The sequence below is a fragment of the Scyliorhinus torazame genome, chromosome 15, assembly GCF_047496885.1.
Source record: "Scyliorhinus torazame isolate Kashiwa2021f chromosome 15, sScyTor2.1, whole genome shotgun sequence".
Classification (NCBI taxonomy): domain Eukaryota; kingdom Metazoa; phylum Chordata; class Chondrichthyes; order Carcharhiniformes; family Scyliorhinidae; genus Scyliorhinus; species Scyliorhinus torazame.
The window spans coordinates 105,536,393-105,558,980 of NC_092721.1; the positions used below are offsets into that span (position 1 = coordinate 105,536,393).

The 22,588-nt window shown below is 42.1% G+C and overlaps 1 protein-coding gene across 3 annotated transcripts in view; it reads right to left on the minus strand.

Moving 5' to 3' along the window:
• Nucleotides 1-14,202: 14,202 nt before the first annotated feature.
• The window catches only part of pcf11 (PCF11 cleavage and polyadenylation factor subunit), a 54,501-nt gene continuing 46,115 nt past the window's right edge, over nucleotides 14,203-22,588 (minus strand). For all 3 annotated transcript variants that reach the window (XM_072476540.1, XM_072476542.1, XM_072476541.1), the window contains 5 exons: nucleotides 20,264-20,447; nucleotides 18,952-19,107; nucleotides 16,680-16,772; nucleotides 15,630-15,665; nucleotides 14,203-15,416 (listed from right to left, as the gene is read on the minus strand). In XM_072476540.1, the coding sequence (XP_072332641.1) occupies nucleotides 15,207-15,416; nucleotides 15,630-15,665; nucleotides 16,680-16,772; nucleotides 18,952-19,107; nucleotides 20,264-20,447 (679 nt within the window). In that variant the 3' untranslated portion in view covers nucleotides 14,203-15,206. The remainder of the gene's footprint in view (nucleotides 15,417-15,629; nucleotides 15,666-16,679; nucleotides 16,773-18,951; nucleotides 19,108-20,263; nucleotides 20,448-22,588) is intronic.

Below are 22,588 nucleotides of genomic sequence, written 5' to 3' on the forward strand. Positions count from 1 at the left end.
TGATTACTTCACCTCTTGGTTCCCTGACTTTCCCTTCCCCCCAACCTCTAGTTTCAAGTCCTATTGACCACCCTATTTACTCTTTTCACCAGAACACTGGTCCCAGCTCGGTTCAGGTGGAGACCATCCCAACGGTATAGGTCCCCCCTGTCCCAAAACTGATGCCAGTGTCCCATGAAAAGGAACCCCTCTTTCCCACACCACTCTTTCAGCCACGTGTTAACTTCACTTATTCTTGCCTCCCTATGCCAATTTGTACGTGGCTCGGGCAGTAATCCGGAGATTATGACCCTTGAGGACCTGTTTTTTAATTTGAATCCTAGCTCTTTATAATCTCTAAACAGGTCCTCTTTCCTAGACTTGCCTATGTTGTTGGTACCGACATGGACCACAACAACTGGATCCTCACCCTCCCTCTCCAGTAGCCTTTCAAGCCGGTCAGAGATGTCCCGCACCCTAGCACCGGGCAGGCAACATACCATGCGGGACTCTTTATCCTGCTCACAAAGGATACTATCTATCCCCCTGATAATAGAATCCCCTACAATTACAACTTGCCTATTTACTCCCTCCCCTTGAATGGCCTGCTGAACCATGGTGCCTTGGTCAGCTGACTCATCCTTCCTGCAGCCCTGTTCGCCATCCACACGGGGAGCAAGTGCCTCATATCTGTTGGACAGGGTCAAGGGCTGAGGCTCCTGAGTTCCTGACTGCTGGTTCCCTTTACCTGCCTGACTTGCAGTCACACCCTGCTGTCCCTGGCCACTGGCAGGATTTAAACTGCTTACTCTGACAGGTGTGACTGCCTCCTGAAACACAGTGTCCAGGTAAGTCTCCCCCTCCCGGATGTGCCTCAGTGTTTGAAGCTCAGACTCCAGCTCATCAACTCTGAGCCGGAGCTCTTCGAGCAGCCAACACTTACTGCAGATGTGGTCGCTGCAGCTCGCAATGGGATCTACCAGCTCCCACATCAAGCAGCTCAAGCACAACACCTGACCAGCCATCACTAATTAATTAATTAGTTTAATTTAAGTTTACGAGTTTAGCTGTGTTTTTTCTAAATTTGGGGCAGATTTGCTATCAACCAATCAGATCACAGCTTCCCTTTGACGTCACTTTTGGGGGAAAACAGGAAGTTACCGTTAGGTTTTTATACTCACAGAGACTGCTCCTCCTCCTCCGAACGGCTTCCAAAATTAGGCCCGAAGAAAGAGAGAGAACAAAACAGTCGGGAAAAAGCACCTTCTCCCACTCTTCACCGTGGTCTCAGTGCAGGCGGCCATTTTAAGCAGCCGACAGGAGCTGCCATCCTATCCCAGAAATGTGGCAACCGACATGGCCCACGGCAATGTTCAGCGTACGGAAAAGTATGTTCCAGGTCTGACCGTATAAATCATTTTGCGAAACAATATTTTTCACATCCTACAGTGGACCAAATCAGATCAGTTAACGCAGTTGATGAGATGCGAAAAGTTCTTCACTGATCTCATTTCAACCAAAGACCAGAAGAGTCCGACCAATAAAAGTGAAGAATGCCTTCTGAAAAGTCGTGATGATAGTGGACAAACCTGATGCCATCGAAACCAGATAGAAAACTTTAGTGTGAATGAACACATTGGTAAAATGCGACCTGGACATGGGAACGAGGGACAACCTTCTCAGCTTGTCCGATTTGTACAGGCTGCACATTATGCTGAAAGTTGTCGGTCAACCGAGACTGCCGATACACTACGGTAGGAAGGAGATTGAGATGTTGGGTGAATGTGAGCTTGAATTAAGCGTGCACGACACAATGTATATGTTACCATTTTCCATTGTGGACATGAAAATCAAGTCCATCACAGGAGCGGGTGCGTGTGAGGCCCTGAACGTAGCTGAGCGACTGTACATTCTAGACAGCGAATGGCCAGACAAATACTACAAATCTCAACGAGATATGCTGGTGCAGTCATTCAATGAGAAACAAACGAAAGTCCAGGCGGAGGACAACAAATCAGATGAAGAGATGGAAGAGCCAAAGGGAATTCCAGACGTCTGGTTAACAATCTTCAAAAAGGTGTATGTGCTCAATGGTATGATACAGGAACATAATGAGCCCATATTAAAGCAGCTACAAGATGTGAACGTTAAATGTTCAGAGCTTGAACAGCCAATGAACTTCACTCTGGAGTTTGTATGGGCAAAATGAGTACTTTACGTATGAGGTCATTACAAAAGTGTACCAGCTGGAATCGTGGCCTGATGAGTGTGAATTCTCATTCTTTGACAAACCAGAAATCACAGGATGCACAGGGTGCCACATCGCCTGGAAGAAAGGAAAAAATTCCACACTGACAAACCATTAAAATGAAGCCGAAGCAGAAGGGTCGGTGTACTCGTAAAATAGTTACAAAAACTGCACCAAATGACTAATTCTTCAATTTCTTCAGTCCTCCTGGAGTTCCACGGATTGGAGTGTTAAATAAAAGTTCTGCAGCAAAACTTGCTGCTGACTTTGAAATCGGTCACCTCCTGTGCGAACACATAATTCCCTGTGCAGGAGAAATCTTTGCAGGTGATACTGACTCCGATGATGAATACTACGATGATATCTACGAAGACCATGAATATGATGAAGAAAGTAAAGACTCGGAGGGTGAGCCAGATGAAGACGACAATGCAATGCTAGTAAGGTTGTTTCATGTTAGTGATGGTAAGCTAGATGAGGAAGCCCTTGAAGCACTACTTCTGTGGTTTGGCAGGAATGACGATGTGGTCACAAAGGATACCCAGTCTGCGCAGGACACTGAGAAGTGTGAAAGCTCTGAGATGGCGTACACAGAGATGGAAAGTGAGATTGCAGAGGCAGGCACCTCGGAGAAAAAAGACTCAGCTGCGAACAAACTTATAACAGAAGATATAACACCAATTCTGGAGAAACTGGCTCCAGAGGCATATGGTGAGTCGTCTCAGGCCTCTGAAATGGTTCCGCTAGTGGACTTCCCTGTGTGCGAGGCCACTCCACCGAAAGGTGAGTTCGAGGAGCAGATGGCTATATCGCTATGTAGTTCTACGACAACTGATGATATCTATATTGATTGATTGAATAATTGATTTATTGTCACATGTACCGTGAAAAGTATTTTTCACAAGATGAGGATGAGCCATTACTTGGTTATTCAGGACCAGCCAACATAAGCATTGTAATTTTGAGTGATAAGGAGCCATCACGTGGGGCTCAAACACAGGATGTAGGGACAGCACCCAACGTTAGGGATGTGGATCTAACCCAGACACCAGAGTGCAACCCATTGAAGGTGCAGACTTGACCACCACTGCACAGTCCCTCAGAAGCGCGCCAACATGAGACATCTCAGCAGATGATCCATAAACTACTGCTCCCGTGGAGCAGGCCAGTGGCAAGATGGGTGCTACCAAGCCCAAGCGAAAAACAAGGAGCAATCACAAAATCGATCTCATAACAAAAAATAGGAAGAGAAGGAGAGTGAGTCCCACTGATGACACCAAGCAAGTGAGTCCCACTGATGACAATGTGGCCAACAGGCCAGAGAATACACAACGACGCAGTAGCAAAAAACATTACGTAAAGACACGAAAGAAGTAGGTGACAGCAAGGATACCGGTCTTCAGGACGCATCACATCAAAAGGCTAAGGCACAAAAGACCGGCAAGGGAGATAGTGAGAAAGAGCATCATAGTTGAAGGCTTGGTGGGAATCTATTTAAATATGTCCAAGCATTTCCAAGGTTTGATGAGAAGGAAGTGGAAGCCTTTTTCATTTCATTTGAGAAGGGAGCTAAACAAATGAAATGGCCACAGTACATGTGGGTGTTACTGATTCAAACAAAGCTGGTAGGTAGAGCTAGTGAAGTGTTTGCATCACTACTGGAGGAGGTATCTGGAACGTATGAGGAGGTGAAGAAATCCATCTTAAGTGCATATGAGCTAGTGCCTGAAGCTTACAGACAAAGGTTTAGAAATTTAAGGAAAGAATTTGGTCAAACATACATGGAGTTTGAAAGGCTCAAACAGAGTAATTTTGATAGGTGGATAAGGGCTTTGAAAATAGACCAAACATATGAAGCTCTCAGAGAAATTATACTTTTGGATGAGTTTAAAAATTCAATTCCTGATGTAGTGAGAACTCAGGTGGAAGAACAAAGGGTTAAAACTGCGAGATTAGCAGTGGAAATGGCAGATGATTATGAATTAGTTCATAAATCAAAGATTGGTTTCCGACATCAGTTTCAGCTGGTGAGGGATAGAAACTTTGGACATGAGAAATACTCAAGTGGTAAAGGTAAAGGTGATCTGATGGGAGACAATAAACAGAGTGTACCTCAGATTAAAAAAGAAATCCAGGAGGGTGGAAAAGAAATGAAAAGTTTCAAATGTTTTCACTGTAATGAACTAGGCCATGTAAAGTCACAGTGTTGGTGGTTGAAGAAAAGCACTGGGAAGGCTGATGTGGTAAAACAGGAAAAGACAGTGGGGATTGTTAGAGTGGTAAAGGAAGGCCCAAGGGAAGCGAAGGAGGTGCAAACGATTGTACAGCCTGTTCAAGAAGTAATTGATAAGAAGGTGCCAGATGTATTTAAAGAATTTACTTGTGTGGGTAACGTTTAATCGTGTGTATCAGGAGTGGCAGGTAATAAAGTCACAATTTTAAGTGATACAGGGGCTAGTCAATCTTTAATGGTAAGAGATGAGGAATTATGTAGTTTGGGAAGAATGTTGCCAGAAAAGGTGGTGATATGTGGAATTCAGGGTGAGAGGAGTAGCGTTCCATTATATAAGGTAAGGTTGGAAAGTCCAATGAAGAGTGGTGAAGTGGTAGTATGAGTAATAGAGAAACTATCTTGTCCAGGAATACAGTTTATCTTGGGTAATGATATAGCTGGATCGCAGGTGGGAGTGATGCCTACTGTGGTTGATAAGCCAGTGGAAAATCAGTCAACTGAAGTGTTGAAGGACAAATATCCTGGGATTTATCCGGATTGTGTAGTAACAAGGTCGCAAAGTCACAAGTTAAGACAAGAGGAGAAATCAAAGAGTGAAGGTGAAGTTGAAGTGCAATTATCAGAAACGATTTTTGATCAAATGGTTGAAAAAGAACAAGAACAGGTGGAGGATGAGGCGGATATTTTTAGTTCAGGAAAATTGGCGGAGTTACAACAGAAAGATGTAGAAATAAAACGGATATATCAGAAAGCATATACGGAAGAGGAATCTGAGAGTATACCAGAGTGTTATTACCGTAAAAATGATGGCTTGATGAGAAAATGGAGACCTGTACATATGCAGGCGGATGAAAAGTGGGCGGAAGTTCATCAAGTCGTATTGCTGGTAGGGTATAGAAAGGAGGTGTTGCGATTTGCACATGTGGTACCAGGTCATTTGGGAATAAGGAAAACTCAAGCTAAAATCCAGAAACATTTTTATTGGCCTGGAGTACATAAAGATGTAGTTAAATATTGTCAATCATGTCACACATGACAAGTGATAGGGAAACCTCAAGCAGTGATAAAACCAGCGTCCTTAATACCCATTCCAGCATTTCAGGAACCTTTTACGAGGGTCCTAATTGATTGTGTAGGACCACTTCCTAAAACCAAAAGTGGGAATCAATATCTTTTGACTGTAATGGATGTGTCTACTAGGTTTCCAGAGGCCATTCCAGTACATAACATTACAGCTAAAAGGATTGTGGAGGAGTTACCACTTCCTAAAACCAAAAGTGGGAATCAATATCTTTTGACTGTAATGGATGTGTCTACTAGGTTTCCAGAGGCCATTCCAGTACATAACATTACAGCTAAAAGGATTGTGGAGGAGTTACTTAAATTCTTTACTAGATATGGACTACCCACAGAAATACAATCGGATCAAGGATCGAATTTTACTTCAAAGTTATTCAAAGAAGTTATGGATAGCTTAGGAATAAAACAATTTAAATCAACTGCGTACCATCCAGAATCGCAGGGAGCGTTAGAAAGGTGGCATCAGACATTAAAGACAATGTTGAGGGCGTATTGTCAAGATTATCCAGAGGAATGGGATAAAGGAATCCCATTTGTCTTGTTTGCAATTAGGGATGCACCTAATGAATCTACCAAATTTAGTCCTTTTGAACTAATTTTTGGTCATGAGGTAAGAGGACCACTTAAATTGATTAAGGAAAAATTGGTGGTGAGAAATCGGAAATTACACTATTGGATTACGTGTCAAATTTTAGGGAACGATTAAATAGAGCAGGCAAATTGGCTAGACAACATTTGAAAGTTGCACAAAATGTGATGAAACGGGTAGCGGACAAGAAATCCAAAGTGTGTAGTTTTGCCAGTGGGGATAAAGTTTTAGTGTTCTTACCAGTGGTAGGTGAGCCTTTAAAAGCGAGGTTTTGTGGACCGTATCAGATTGAAAGGAAATTAAGTGAGGTGAATTATGTGGTAAAAACACCAGATAGAAGGAAGACTCACCGAGTGTGTCACGTGAATATGCTTAAAAGGTACTTTGAAAGGGAAGGAGAGAAAAAGGAGGTTTTAATGATTCTAACTCAAAGTGACGAATCAAATCCAGATGACTGTGAATTTGACATACCTCAAATTAAATTGGTAAATGAGGATGTTCTTAAAAGTTGGGATGAATTGTTAAGTCACCTTCCAGACGAAAAACAAACTGACCTGAAAGAGTTATTGATATCACATGGGCAAGTTTGTAGAGATAAATTGGGAAGTACTAAAATGGCTATACATGATGTAGATGTGGGCTATGCTGTTCCTATCAAACAACATCCATACAGACTTAATCCTTTAAAATTGGCACAGGTTAACAGAGAGATTGAGAGTATGCTGAAGAATGGCATAATTGAAGTGGGTTGCAGCCAATGGAGCTCACCCATAGTGATGGTACCTAAACCAGATGGTACCCAATGGTTGTGTGTGGACTATCGAAATGTGAATGCAGTTACAAGAACGGACTTTTATCCAATCCCACGTTTGGAGGATTGCATGGAGAAAATGGGACAATCCACTTTTATTTCCAAATAGGATTTACTGAAAGGTTACTGGCAAGTACCTTTATCGGAAAGGGTGAAGGAGATTTCAGCTTTTGTGACTCCAGGTGGTATATACCAGGCCAAAGTTATGCCATTTGGCATGAAAAATGCCCCAGCAAAATTTCAACGGTTAACTAATACAGTTGTTTCAGGATTACCCAATTGTGCGGTATACATCGACGATCTGGTAGTTTTCAGCCAGACATGGAAAGAACATTTAAAACATCTGAGGGAGTTATTCGATTGACTTCAGGAGGTGGGTTTGGTGATAAACCTAGCCAAAAGTGAATTTGGCAAAGCCCAAGTCACTTTCCTTGGCCATACAATCGACAGGGTCGACTGGCCACACGGGATGTGAAAACAAAAGTTATTGGTGAGTTTCCGATACCCTCGACACGACGGGAAATAATGCAATTTCTTGGTATGAGTGGATTTTACCGGACATTTGTGCCAAATTTTAGCAGTGTGGTCGCTCCACTGACGGACTTGCTCAAGAAGCGTAACAAATTCCAGTGGACAGCGGAGTGTCAACAGGCATTTGACGGCCTGAAGGCTGTGTTAACCACTGCTCCTGTGTTAGTCATCCCAGATTATACCAAACCCTTCAAAGTGGCTGTTGATGCGAGCAATGTGGGCGTAGGTGCGGTGCTTCTACAAGACGACGACGAAGAGCTAGAGCGGCCTGTTGGTTATTTTTCAAAGAAATTGAATTCTCACCAGAAAATATATTCGACGATTGAAAAGGAGACTTTGAGTTTGGTGCTGGCTTTACAACATTTTCACATTTATGTGACCAGCAATCCATCTGACACCATTATATATACGGATCATAATCCTTTGACGTTTTTGGAGCGATTCCGGAATAACAATGCAAGGCTGTTTCGCTGGAGTTTGTTGTTACAGCCATTTCATTTAAAATTAGTACATGTGGCAGGACGGGAAAATGTGATAGCCGATGCTTTGTCACGAATGTTATCAATCAAAACGTATTTCGGTTGGAGGAAGAAGAACAAAGAAAAATGGACTATATTATTATACCCGTTTGCGTGTGTTGTTTTCTTTAATTGAAAATGTATAGTTACTGTGTGCATTTCTTAGTGAATGGTGCAAATGTGAAAAATGAAACCATCTTGAAGTTGGGAGGGTTTTTCTTGGGGGGAGGTGTCATGTGAGAGTACTTTTAAGACATGGATGTTTAAGCAATGTACCTTTAAGAAAACAGTAATGTCAGAGAGTGGGTGGGACTCAGCTCAATTCAGCCATTTTGCAGTCTGTGTTTTGCAGGTTTTTAGTTTCAGTTTTGAAAAGAACCTGGCTAGTTTTGCTGAGAGCAGCTAAAAAAAGAACCTGGCTGGTTTTGCTGAGGCCAGTTTAAAAGTGCCTGGCTGTTTTGCTGTGAGCTGATTAAAAAGTAGAAAGCCAGGTTTGAGAAAGCAGTTTGTGTGTGTCTGTGGGTTTCCAGAGAGCTGAATGAAGAAAAGCAAGGTGCTGGAGCTGAAATCAACCAAGCTAATATATCTCTGCCATTCTACAGAAACTATATATATCCTTTAACCTGATGTGCTATTGTTTAAAGGTGTTAAGTCTCTTGGAAGTTTGAAGGAACATTTTAAGGAAGTATTTACTGTTGCAATATTTTCTGAGTTATCTTTGAAGTAAGGGGTGTTAAGAGATCCAATGTTTATTTAAGATGTTAAGTTGAGTTCATGAAATAAACAGTGTTTTGTGTTTAAAACCCCACATGTCCATAATTGTAATCCCACACCTAGGGGAAAAGCTGCGTGCTCGGAAAAGCAACAAATCCATTAAAGGGAGAGGTTGGTTGAACTCCATGATACATTTTGGGGTTCTGAAAATGCCTCGCTTATAACAACTATCATCCAATTGTACGTTTCCCTTTATGTCCGCCAATTTTAACTGACTGTCATGTTTCATGGCCATTTTCTGAAGTTCAAATTCTCTCTCTTTATCTTTCTCCCTGATCTGTATCTCCCTTTCTCTTTCTTTTTGTTCTGCTAGGGCTCTTCTTTTGTTTCTTCTTTCTTCTCTCTCTCTTTCTTTTTCCTCTCTATCTCTTGCGTATTCAAGCTGCTTTAATTCTTTCTCATGTTCCATTTGTTTAAGTTGTAACTGAATTTTCGCCATTTCCAATGAGTCAAACTGTATCTCAGGCAACTTTTAATGCTTAGCCACCGCCATTATTACCTCATCTTTTCGCATTTTGTCAGGTAATGTTGCCTGTAATGTTTTTGCCAAATCTGACAGTCTGCTTTTAGTCTCTGTCCGTAAGGTTCTGCGTGTGACCGTCTCCACCCCCAAAAACGTCAGAGCCTCTGAAAGAGCCATTGTCCACAACACACTCTCCACTTAAACTGGAATACCGCACCTGAAAAGCAACCACAGTATGCTCACCCCTCACTGTCTTTAAGTTTACTAAGCCAATCCAATAGATAGACTTTTATCCCCCTCGAGCCCCCAGTTTGTTATGGGCCAGGGTTTAGAGAACCCCAAAGTGTATCATGGAGTTCACCTAACTCACAACTTTTAATAGATTGTGGTATGGGGAGCACACGGCCCACTCTACAGGTGTGGTACAGCAGAAATGGAAAAGTATTTTTTAAAAGCAAAACAATGTTTATTCTATGAACTCAAGTTAACATTTTTAAAACATACAGTGAACATCTTAGCAACCATTAATTCAAATACAAGCCCCAAAGACTACAACACTAAGTAATCCTTTAAGCTTTCCTATTAACATTCATATGACTTAAAACACCTTTTACCAGAAGCACGTCAGGTTAAAGTCACTATTGTTATTAGTTTTAAATCACCAGAATCGATTTAGTCTTTAGATTACAGAGAGAGATTCATACACCTTCTGGCAGTGACTGCAGCTATCCAGTTCTGAAAACGAAACTAAAACACACCCTGCAGCATGTCAAAAACGAAAGTAAAAAGCTGACAGACAGCTCAGCTCCACCCACTCTCTGACATCACTGCAGTAGTAAACACTCATTTCTTAAATATCTGTGTATACAGATATTTATATACACACCCATTTATAAACACCCATTTCTGAAAGGTACTCTCACTACAGATATTTATATACACACCTATTTATAAACACCCATTTCTTAAAGGTACTCTCACATGACAACCGGTGCAATCGGTGATTGTACGGCACTGCTGCATGCAACAGCCTCCATCTCAGGTTTCCAAGATTGAGGGGGAGGACTCCTCCATAGCGGGACCTCTATTGGGGACCTCTGCCGCCGGACAGCAACAAGGCACGTCCGGGCAACGGGCGAGGGTAAGGAGGTGAAGGGCGTGCAGCAGCAGCCTGTACAGGAAACCCCTCTGCGCAGTGCGAATAGGCACCGAGGGTATTTCCACGAGGCGGCTAGGATTGTAGGGCACCAGCCTCCGAGGGAGATTTCAGGCCTGGGGCCAATGTGGAATTCCGTCCGGGCAGGGGTTCGCCCAGATGGGATACCATCACACGCCTGGGCGTCCTCCAAACCACGAGTGCCATCGAGTGCCATCGGGTCCGAGCACAACCGTTTTGAGGTCTCGGATGGCATTGGCCGTGAGCCGGACGTCCACCGCCGCATGTTGTGCTAACCCGTGGGGTGTCATCCAGCCCACTCCTCCACCACCTAGTACGTCCCCCATCCTGGTCACCCGCGACAGCCACAGCTCGCTCCTCTACCAGCCACTCGAAATGGTATTGGTGGAGGTGCGGATTCATGAGTAGCGGCTCCCTGACGGCAGCCACCACTCCTGACGGCAGCCACCACTCCTGACGGGGGGGAGCTGCGGCGCGAGGCGACAATGTTCCAGACTTTGAGCAGGCCATAGTAAAATACGGGCAGTGCCTGCAGAGGTTAACAAAGACCCTGCAGGTCTATGAACAGGAGATTCCCCCCTCTTTGGCAGCAAGGTAATGGTGGCTCTGCGCCATGAGAGGGGCTTCTCCCCGGTCGCGATACTTCCCCCTGGACCCCGAATAGTTGCTCTCCAGGATGTCTCAGGACGCCCTGAAGAATTCCACAGTCAGCCCGTCCAGCCCTGGGGGTTTGCCCCTTGACAGGCCGTCAAGGGCGCCGGTCAGCTCCCCTAGGCTTATAGGGGTATCAAGCCTCAAGGCGCCCTCCGGGCCGACCTGCTGCAGGTCCTCCCATAAAACTCTGCAAGCATCCTCGCTGGACGGATCCAGAGGGGAGAGGGCGCTATAGAAGCTTCGGATTTGGGCCCGAACCTCCTCCGGATCCGAGACAAGGGACCCATCGTCGGTCAGCAGTGTAAGGAGCTGCTGACAGACCCCACGCCTTTTTTCCAGTGAGTAGAAGACGGGGGAGCTGCGGTCCACGTACATAAGGATCTGGATCCGCAACCTCACATACGTGCCCCGGGACCCGACAAGTTGCAGGTCCCGCAGAGCGCCCTTCTTTTCTCTGTACACCAGCCGAGTACTCCGAACCGAACATCCCCGCCAGCAACATCCAATCCAACACAAAATAGTCAATTCGGGAGTACACCCTGTGCACGTGGGGTAGAAACAAAAATTCCTTTGCACCTGGCCTGTCAAACCTTCACGGATCCACCCCTCCCATGCGCTCCATAAACTCCCTCAGTTCCTTCGCCACCGACCTTGGACTCGACCAATCCAACTTTGGATCCAAAACTGTTAAAATTCCCCTCCTCCCATTATCAACCGGAGCTAGTCCAGGTTTGGGATCTTCCACAACACCCCCTCATGAACTCTACATCATCCCAGTTCAGGGCATAAATATTCACCAACATTTCGCACTCACCATAAATTACCTCCCTCCAGAGTCTGCCATTATGCTCCCCACTTCAAAAGCTACCCATTTATTTATGAATACTGCTACCCCCCGTCTTCAAGTCCAATCCAGAATGAAATACCTGCCCTACCCACCCTTTCCTAAGCCTAGTTTGATCCCCAATCTTCAAATGCTTTTCTTGCAGAAGTGCCACGCCCACCTTTAGACTCCAAGTGTGCGAACATGCAAACGCTCTTGACCGGCCCATTCAACCCTCTCACATTCCATGTGAACAGCCTGGTCAGGGGACCCCGCAGGCCTGCCTCAGATATCCACCGTCATCAACCCTCCCCATACCACATTTCAAACGCCCCTCGGCTGTCAGCAGTCCTCCTCCTCCCCCATAAAGTAACAATCGCAACCCCCATCAACACTAACCTGCTCACCCCTCACTGCGCTTCCGTTGACTAGCCCGCCTATGCTGCCTAGCATCCTACCCCCCACTGATTCCCCACCCCGCCCAAACACTATCCCAGCGCAAACACCAACATTCAAAAACCAAAACCAAAGAGCAACCACCCATCCCCCAGAGGAACACAGGACAATGGCCCTCAGAGAAAAAGAAAAAAGGAACAATAAAGAACACCTCCTCCAAAGTTCAATGTCCTCCTCCTCCTGCCTGTCCACTGCCCACATTTCAAGTGACCCTGAGCATTTTCAGACCGAAGGTAGCCATAAGGAGGAGGAATTAGACAAGGGTCTTGACTTCGGTTATTTTGAGGTACTGATAAATAGCTGTTGCAAGAGTGCTGGTACGAAGAGTCAGACGAGTCTTGACTTTAGTTTCAGGTCTGACTATGATGCGATGATGAACAGTTGTTCCCGAGCAGACTCATCACCAATTGACCAGGTTGTCATAGCAAGAGATGGAACGTTAACCTTTATTGCAAAGAGAGTGGAGTATAAAAGTAGGTAAGTCATGGCTCTAACTGTACAGGGCATTGGTGAAATCACAACAAAAGGTCAGTTTAGTTTTGGTCCTCTTACAAGAGGGTTATACTTCCATTGGAAGAAGTTCAGAGGTTTACTCGTCCGATTCCTGGGTTGTCTAAGGTTAAGCAGGTTGGGCCTGCTAAAAGAACTGGAGGTGATCTTATTGAAACACAAGATTGAGGGGGTTTGACAGGGTTGTTACCGAGAGGATATTTTCCTTTAGAGGAGAATCTAGAACGAGGAGAGTTTCAAAATAAGTCATCTCCCAATTAAAAGAAATTTCTGAGGGTGAAAATGGAGTGCTCATTGAATATATTCGGTTAGGTTTTTGATTTGACAAGGATTTTGGGAGGTAGGCAAGAAAGGGGAGTCAAGGACACAATCGGATGGGTCATGATCTTTTTGACTGATATAGAACAGGTACAATGAATCAAATGGCATACCTATTGGGGGCCAGTGTAGCTCCATTGGCTATAGTTGGTTCGTGATGCAGAGCAAAGCCAACTGCACAGGTTAACTTCCTGTACCAGTGTAGGTTATTCATGAAGGCTCCACCTTCTCAACCTTGCCCCTCACCCGAGATGTGGTGATCCTCATGTTAAATCATCACCAATCAGCCCTCCCCCTCAAAGGAGAAAGCAGCCTATGATCATCTGGGACTATGGCGAATTTACCAGACCTTCATACTGCCATTACGTATTAGACAGGATTATGCATGCCGCTTAAATGGATTTCCAGAAAGAATTTGAGAGTGCGACCATTAAGGATAATAGATAAAGGTAAAGTTAACATTATCCCAGATGACCATAGGTTGCTTTTTCCTTTGAGGGGCTGGGGGAAAAGAACTGATTGGTGGGGATTTAACCAGAGGATCACAACACCTCAGTCGAGGGGCAAGGTTGAGATGGCATGGCTTTCATGAATAACCTGTCAATGTGGGAATTGAACCCACCCTGCTGGCCTTACTCTGCATCACCAAGCAGATGTCTAGCCACTAAAAGATATAAACTGAAATTAGAAGTACTAATTATTATCATAACATTCAGGGGCTGCATTTCCGAGAGAGAGAGGGATGGGGAAAGAGTCTAGGACGGAGACACCAATTCAAAAATCAGAGCTAGGCCATAAGTTAGGAAAGTTATTCACACACAGGTTGGCAACTCTATCCCACATAAAAAAGTTGATGCTACCTCAATTAATAACTATATTTGAAAACGGACATATATTTTTGCAGGCAAGGCAGGTGTATAAACTAACAGATCATCATTATTTTATTGAATTGCAGAGCAGACTCTCGGGAGTGAAAGCCTACTCCTGTTCGTATGCAACACCAATTAAAGTTTCAAGCATAAAATCATCCAATTAAAGTTTCAAGCAGAAGATCATTTATTTTTATTTTTCCAAATTATTACATTTCGTCAGTACTAGAATTAAAATGCAGTGGTTGGAATGATGTGCAATATGTTGCATGGTAGGAAATCTGAAGTAAACATTCCAGGAAAATGTATAGAATATTTGAAAAAGCCAATAAATTAGCCATTTTAATATATGCATATTAACTTTATGTTGCTCAGATTAATAATTATGAAAATGAAAACAGAATTTTTTTTGTGCAGATGGTTTATTTAGTTTAGTACATACAAGGTTAACTTCTAATGGTTTCAACACTGCATTGTTTTCAGGTGCATAGATCATTTTGCTGTATGAAGATTTACTAACTTATCAAAACAACTAGTAATGCAGGAAATCCACATAAAAAACAAAATAACTTTTATGTCAGGTAAATATCAATAGTTTTATTTCTATTTTCAATAGTTCAGATCCTGTAATTTTATAACAAATTTTATTTCCTAAATAAACCGAAGTATCAATTTCCATTGCACCATAAATATTTAAAAAAAATTAACTTAAATACTTTCCATCAACTGTACACAAAACATATTTCAAAAATATTTTATTGTTTTAGAATTTACATTCTTACAAAAGTAACATTTTCATTCCCCAAGTGCATTCACTCATTTGCAGCACCCACACAGTAATACACACCTGAACTGCACATGCAGTTGAACATACAAATACCAAAATGTATTCAATATAACTTCTGCTGAGATCCCTGCCTCAAATAAAATATAAAACAAAAGGGGGGGTTCAAATTTGACATGTTCCTTGAAGGTAGCATGTACTATTGCTGCTTTGCATGTTTCCCAATGATTTCAACGTTGCAAGAGGTAGTATCACTTCAGTGTCATACGATAGTCACCCTCATACAAAAGGATACATCAAATCCAACCATTCATCTTGTATCAGTTACTTGTAATACTAAAGTTTGTAATAGTGAACAAAAGATTATTTTTTCTTCGTCAAAGGAAGACCTAGACCGTTTCCATTTTCACAGTTGCAGCATCTTTTTCATTTTTATTATCTGTTAACACACAGCTCCCTTCATTCTCTGCATCTTTACAGCTGTTGGTCGGATCGGAGGTCTTGCAACTACTATCCAACTGCTCCTGTTTAATAGCTGAATGTAGTGGATTTTCGATAGGAGCTTCACTTGGCGATGGAGTTGTATCTGTAAATGAAGCCTGAAAAAGGGAAAGGAAAAAACAATGTAAAAGCAATTTTCATGAATATTTGATAGTGATGATAAAATTCAGCTGAACTAAACACCCGCATGACATTTTTGAAAAATATCACAAAATCCAAGCTCATTTTGCTGTTAAACCGTGACTGAACTTTGGCACAGGAATATTTCAATAATTATATATAGTAAAAAAGTAACTCTGGTTTATACTCACATTTTTGTAATCTTCATAACATGCTGGGTGATATGTCTAAAAAAAAAAACATTATACATATCAGTTCACATTTCAAAGATTCCAAGTAATTAATAAGTTTATTTGCCACTGCATGGATTTAAAATAATTTTCTTTGTTAAAATAAACCAGGTCAGAAGTAACATTAGAACACCATAGCTTAGCATTTGAAATTAATATAACGGAATCTTGCTGGAAAGGTAATAGCATGATAACGACACAGTTTTTGTACAAATCACTCAACCTGAACCTGCTGATTTTATACTGCTCCATCATTTATTTTGCATGAATGATATCTCACCCTTGCTCGCCGTTATTTTTAAGAAATCGCTATATGTGTACTTTATAATTAAACTCACCACAGTGTTAAATTTTATTAACAGCACAAGTACTTTAATACAGTGCCAATCAACCCTTCTGGCTTAGAAATTAAACAATTTAAACTGTGGAGTCACTTCAGATGGTAAAGAGGTAATTTGTTTTAAAGAAAATCTTTTTCCTCTTCCTTCCCCCTCCCACAATCCAATCTTTCTTCCCCTCTTTTCTGTACCTGATTCAACTCTTAATTCATCCGCCTTAACAAATCCTGTGTTTTTTCCCCCCTCTCAATCCTTAAAAGTTATAAAATGTATTGTTAGTTCTGCCGTTCACAAAGGTCCCAGAGTCCTGTTGTGCTTGTCAAGTTATGTCTGTCCTAGTAACTTCTGATACAAAAAGAAATTTGAGCTGAAACATGCGGAGAAGTCCAAAGTGGATGATGTGAGACGCTGTGCTCCACAAGCTCCAGCCTAATGTCATCAGTTGCAGGTTTCACATGACGACTAACATATACCAGTTCCCTTACAGCACAACATAAATGCATTCTTTCTTTACAATTGCCCATAATAATCCAGTGGATTAATCAATGAGCTTTGAGAATGTGAGCCCAACCAAACTATTGTTGCAAATGGCAAATTGTGCCAATGGTTGCACACAATTGCTCATTTTTATACACAGAGCAAAGCATTTAATAATTGGGCTTATTGTACTTACTCTATTATCGACACGAACTGCATTTTTCAGATGCCACTCCTCTTCATCCTCATCCCAGTACTGCTCAAAAGCCTCTTGACAAATTTCACAGACCTGCCAAGTGAGGATACAATGTGCTTAATAAACTTGGGCGAAGAATTCATTTTATAAAAAAAAAGTTTAACATGGTATATTACTAGCAAATACAATGCAGCAAGCTAATTTAAGATATAGTAAACTTCCAAACGCCACTTATGATATTCTCAGTATTGAAGAGGAAGACTCCAATTGGACTTCAATTGCCTTCTTACTTTCCCCACTTAAGGAATGGATCAGTAACTTTCAACTGGACCTCTGTGAATAACATTTCATTCCTACACAAGTACTTTTAAACTCTCCTGAGTTTTCCCAATTCATATTTGGTTACTATCCCTTAACGTGATCAAAGATCTATGCATGAATTCCTAATGCACTCTCCAGGATGTTGCTCATTATAGCACCAGCATTATGTATGTACTGGAGAATATTCTTTTCTTGGATACCCATCTTGGTTTCACCAAATCCAGACTGCAATACCTCAGATGTAGTTGGGTAGATGAGAAGTAAAGTTAACAAGGTGCACCCAATGGTTGCAGAATAGGGTGACAGCAGGGGAGAAAGGAAATAGTTGAGAGCAAGGCAAAAGCAGAGACCTCGTGCGCAAAAGACAAAAGCTGTTATTTCTTAAAGGAGCAATGGAATACTGGAAAAAGCAAAAAATGCGGTCGAGAAAGATGGCAGCCAAGTCAAAGAGAACATTAACAATCATCAGTATAGGGGCAGCACTGTGGTGCAGTGGTTAGCACTGCTGCCTCACAACACCACAGAACCCGGGTTCGATACCGGCCCCAATTCACGGTCTGTGTGGAGTTTGCACATTCTCCTCGTTTCTGTGTGGGTCTCACCTCCACTACTCGAAAAGATTTGCTGGGTAGGTGTATTTGCCATGCTAAATTTCCTTTTAATTGGAAAAATTGGGTACTCTGTTTTCAAAAATAAATTTAATCAGTTTGTTTGACCTTGATGTCAAACAAGATCTTCTGTTTGGGATTACCGGCATGCAACACATATTGTGGAAGTTGGTGGCTGTGGCAGTCCATGCCACTTAGAAGTCCATGCAAGAAATATTTTAACAATGTGTTCCCAACACTTCATATGTGGGCCACTCCTCCATTCGTTTGGTAAGACTTCTCGATTGATCTTGATGGAGGGAAACACCAGATCTTGCCCTGGGGAAGAAGGGAGAAACTTCGCCAAACGTGGAACATTTCCCCTACCTGGGAGCCACCTCTAATCTAAAGCTGAAATTGATGCAGAGATCCAACATCATATCCAATCTGTGAGCGCCGGGGCAGCATGGTGGCACAGTGGTTAGCACTGTTGCTGCACGGCGCTAAAGACCCGGGTTCGATCTCGGGGCACTGTCCGTGTGGAGTTTGCACATTTCCCCCCCCCCCCCATGTCTGCGTGGGTATCACCCCCACAACTAAAGATGTGCAGGGTAGGTGGATTGCCGTGCTAAATTGCCCCTTAATTAGGGAAAAACAACAGCATTTCTGGGACAGCCTGATTTGCATTTGTGTTTCTGTCATTTACATGCCAATCTTTGTGCTAGGATATTCACTCCCACAGTTTTATTTATATATATATATATGTATATATATGTATATATATTAGAACAGGCGTAACTGTGGCATATCCAATTTTCCTCTATGTTTGTAGGGCACAGGAGTGTTTCATTAGGCAACCCACTGACCAAATACAGTAGAGTGCCATCTCATACTAAGCATGCAATACCAGTTTGAACAGTTTTACCTCCCAATGAGTCATAGGTGAAATTGTACATGCATTTTTTGAAAAGCAGGTAGTGAAGTAATGGCTTATCGACAGCCCTTTAAATATATTGGGCCTAAAAGAAAAGCCTCAGCTTTGAAAGAAAGGCCATGTTGATCGATATTCAATGTGGTGCACAGAAGAGTGGTCTCTTAAAAGTACCAAAGATTTTTCCCTTAACATTATTTATCAATACAGAGTGGAGAACAAGCAACTTCGATAGAAAAGCAATAGAGAATAATTTTAGTACTTCCAAGTCATTAAGTTTTAAACATTCATTTGTCATTTTCTGTAATCCATATCCGGAAAATTTTAATTCCAGAGGTGACTCACAAGAATTCAAATAAAAAGCTGTGTCATTCAAGGAGTCTGCCAAAACTATCATAATATGCAATCAGATGCACATCCATAACAAACCTACCTCATGTACTCCAGCAGGCCCAGCAGGAACACTTTGGAATTCCTTTTCCTTCGCAGCTTCTTGTGTTCGCTGTACAACTTCCTCATGAACCTTCTCAAAGAACTGACTCTTTGCACGCTCTTCCAGGTCAGCAATTTCCTCAAATTCGATCCAGTCCTGGGGATGTGCAAGCATAAAATGTTTGAAAAATCAAACATTTCAAATTCTCAGCATTTCTGCCATTTTTAAAAACTAGAACCATTTGTTACTGTTCAATGTTTTTGATCTTCTCAAAGTAACCCTTTACAAACAAACAAACTGGTAGAATTGAATACTGATCAAAATTAAGTCCCAATGGCAACTACACCAGCTGCATGACCCATGTGAATATTCAAAACATCATGCTGCCGTACAAACAATTATTTTAGCTTTGTATTAAACATTTTCAGTGGGCAGAATTGCCTAAATATTTATTTCATTGGAAGATGGACTAAATATAGATGGGTTCAACTAAATTACAGCCGCGTACACTCAGGGCAATTAAACTCACTGTTTCTTGACCTTTTTAAAATTTCACCTAAAATCACCTCTTTATTGCTACCCTGATGTTTTTGTGAAAAGTTGAAAATTAGTTGATGGAATAATATTGAAAGTGGCTGAGATCAGTCAATTAGAACTCAATGACTAGCCCGACTGAACAAGAATTGGAGAGAAATAAAGGACTGTCATGCAAACTGATGTCCATTAAACTTCTAGCACTTTGAAGGGCCACTGACTTCAGCTCAGGTGGCACTCTAAAACAGCTTTCACGTAAAATTGGGAAGCAATTTGAGGTAACATGCATTGTAATGTGAGAAAATCAACTGCATCAGTCCCACCATAAGAAAATGAACCTGGTTTTCACCCTGCCACACAGACCATTGAAATCAGATATCTGACCCTGTAATCTTCCACTGACTATTTAAATATGCACTGGTACTTATTTCCATCTCCCTTTCCATCAAAAGAGGCCACTGAACCCACCAGTAGTGCTTCCAATGATAGTCTTCTGAGAAATAAAATTGGGGATACTGCCACTGAACCCCTAGCTCCCAGGTAAACTCACTTCCCTATTATCAATCCAAAATTTTACTTTCTATCTTTCCTGTTCTAATTCCCATTTTACTACCTCATCATATCCGCCTTCTAATTGCCGGGGTCCAACTATCCTTCCTTGTCCAAACTTATTTGACCCAAATAGATTTCATGGCCCCGACTACTCATATTCAATGCCACAGATCAACGGGTACAAAAATCTTGCGTTAGAAACGTTTTGAACATTTAACAAACTTACAGTTAAACTGTAGTACCACTTTCTGTAAGTCACTTTCTTAGTGATGTCTTTTTCCATTCTGTTCATACGATAATGCCAGTCTAAATGGTCCGCATAAACATCAGTTTGCGATGCTGTGAACCTCATTCCACATGAGTAACATTGAATACCCGTGTATAGTCGACTGATAACACCATCATATCTCCTGTTTTTAAGAGAAATCAATAATAAGCATAATGTTCAATAGTTATATAAAACACCGTACTGTTTTAGAAAGAACATTTATTTTCGAGACGTTGTCATGGTCGGGACCAGCAAATGTCCATCATGATTATTTGATAGGTGGAGACTGCATCAACAACCTTAAACACTTCTCAACAAATCTCAGGCACATTTGCTTTGTTCAACTGACATTTTACTTTGGCCAAATCAAGAATCTAAGATGCATCCTTCACTATTTACACCTCTTGGACTTGGAAAGAGTAAAGGAGATGGCCAATTTCTGTACTAATCATTGAATGCAGTTAATCGTCACAAACCAATAAATAGGTTGATCTTCCTACACCGATTGAAAAAGATACCAGGATTCTCAAATTTACACTAGGCCGAAAGAAGAACCACAGAGTATGTACATGGAGCTGTATTACATTTAATGATTACAGTTCAACCAATCTAGAGACTCTGACTATAGATGCAACCAACTGTGAACATGCAAGTCTTCCTGCACCGATTGAATGTCCAAAGTAAACCAGCCCAGCTCTTATATCTTCACCATTGTGGATGCATAATTCACCTGCCAACATAAGTCAGTCCCATGTAAGGTTTCCTCTCTGGTCAGTCCAAAAATTTGAGAGCATTTCACAGATTACTCTCCGGGGTAGTTGTCAAACACAACTTTCAAAGCATAAGTCCATAAGATTTATTTTTTATATAAATATAAATTTAGTGTACCCCATTCATTTTTTCCAATTAAGGGGCAATTTAGCGTGGCCAATCCACCTAGCCTGCACATCTTTGGGTTGCGGGGGCGAAACCCACGCAAACACGGGGAGAATGTGCAAACTCCATATGGACAGTGACCCAGAGCCGGGATCGAACCTGGGACCTCAGCGCCGTGAGACTAAGGGCTAACCCACTGCTCCACCGTGCTGCCCTTTAAGGCCATAAGATATAGGAGCACAATTAGCGAGTCTGCTCCACCATTTGATCATGGTCGATATGATTCTCATCCCCATTCACCTGCCTTCTCCCCGTAACATCTTCAATTCTTCAACTAAATAAACAAATCAATTATTCTTAATACAAGGATATATGAAAACTGCTTTACTGAAGTGCCCACAGAAGCAATTAAGATATGAAAACACAACATTGTACAAAACGACCTTGCAGATAATAGTGAGAAATGCTTTGTATGTTGGCCCATGATATTTAACACAAAAGAAATAAGCGTTGTTTATTCGAGTAATTTCTAACAACTAGTGGACATACTTCGAACACTTTCAGCTTTAGGGCTTTAAACTAAATAAAAGTGGGTGGGTGGGTGGGGGGGGGGAAAGAGAGGAATGAGTTGTATGAAATATTACAAAATCAAAGTTAAAGGAGAAGGTAGGAATGCAGGTTACTGATCAGGGGGTTTATTACCAGAAACTAAAAGGAACAGAACATGTGAAAGTAATATTGCACCAAGGAGTCAAACAAGAGTAGGGAAATTTGACAATAGAAGACATAGAACATAGGAGTGCAGAAGGAGGCCATTCGGCCCATCAAGTCTGCACCGACCCACCCAAGTCCTCACCTCCAACCCAGTAGCCCCTTCTAACCTTTTTGGTCACCAAGGGCAATTTATCATGGCCAATCCACCTAACCAGCAAGTCTTTGGACTGTGGGAGGAAATCGGAGCACCCAGAGGAAACCCACGGAGACACCTGGAGAACGTGCAGACTCCGCACAGACAGTGACCCAGCGGGGAATTGAACCTGGGACCCTGGCGCTGTGAAGCCACAGTGCTAGCCACTTGTGCTGCCGTGTTGCCCAGGCATTTAACAGCTTTTGTGTCTAAATGCACAAAGGATTTAAAACAAAATTAATGATTTAGTAGCGCATATAGAAACAGCGGTGGCGATTATTGAGACATGATTACAAGGAGACCAGGTATGGGAATTGAATATCCAAGGGAACTCGGTATTTTCACAGTAACTTCATCGCAGTGTTACTGTAAGCCTACTTTGTGCCATTAAGACATTAATATTTCGGAAGCATAGACAGAAATACAAAGGAGGTAGTGCAGCTTTGCTGGTTGGACAGGATCAATGTTGTAGTGAGAACTTAGAGGCTCTGGAGATCAAA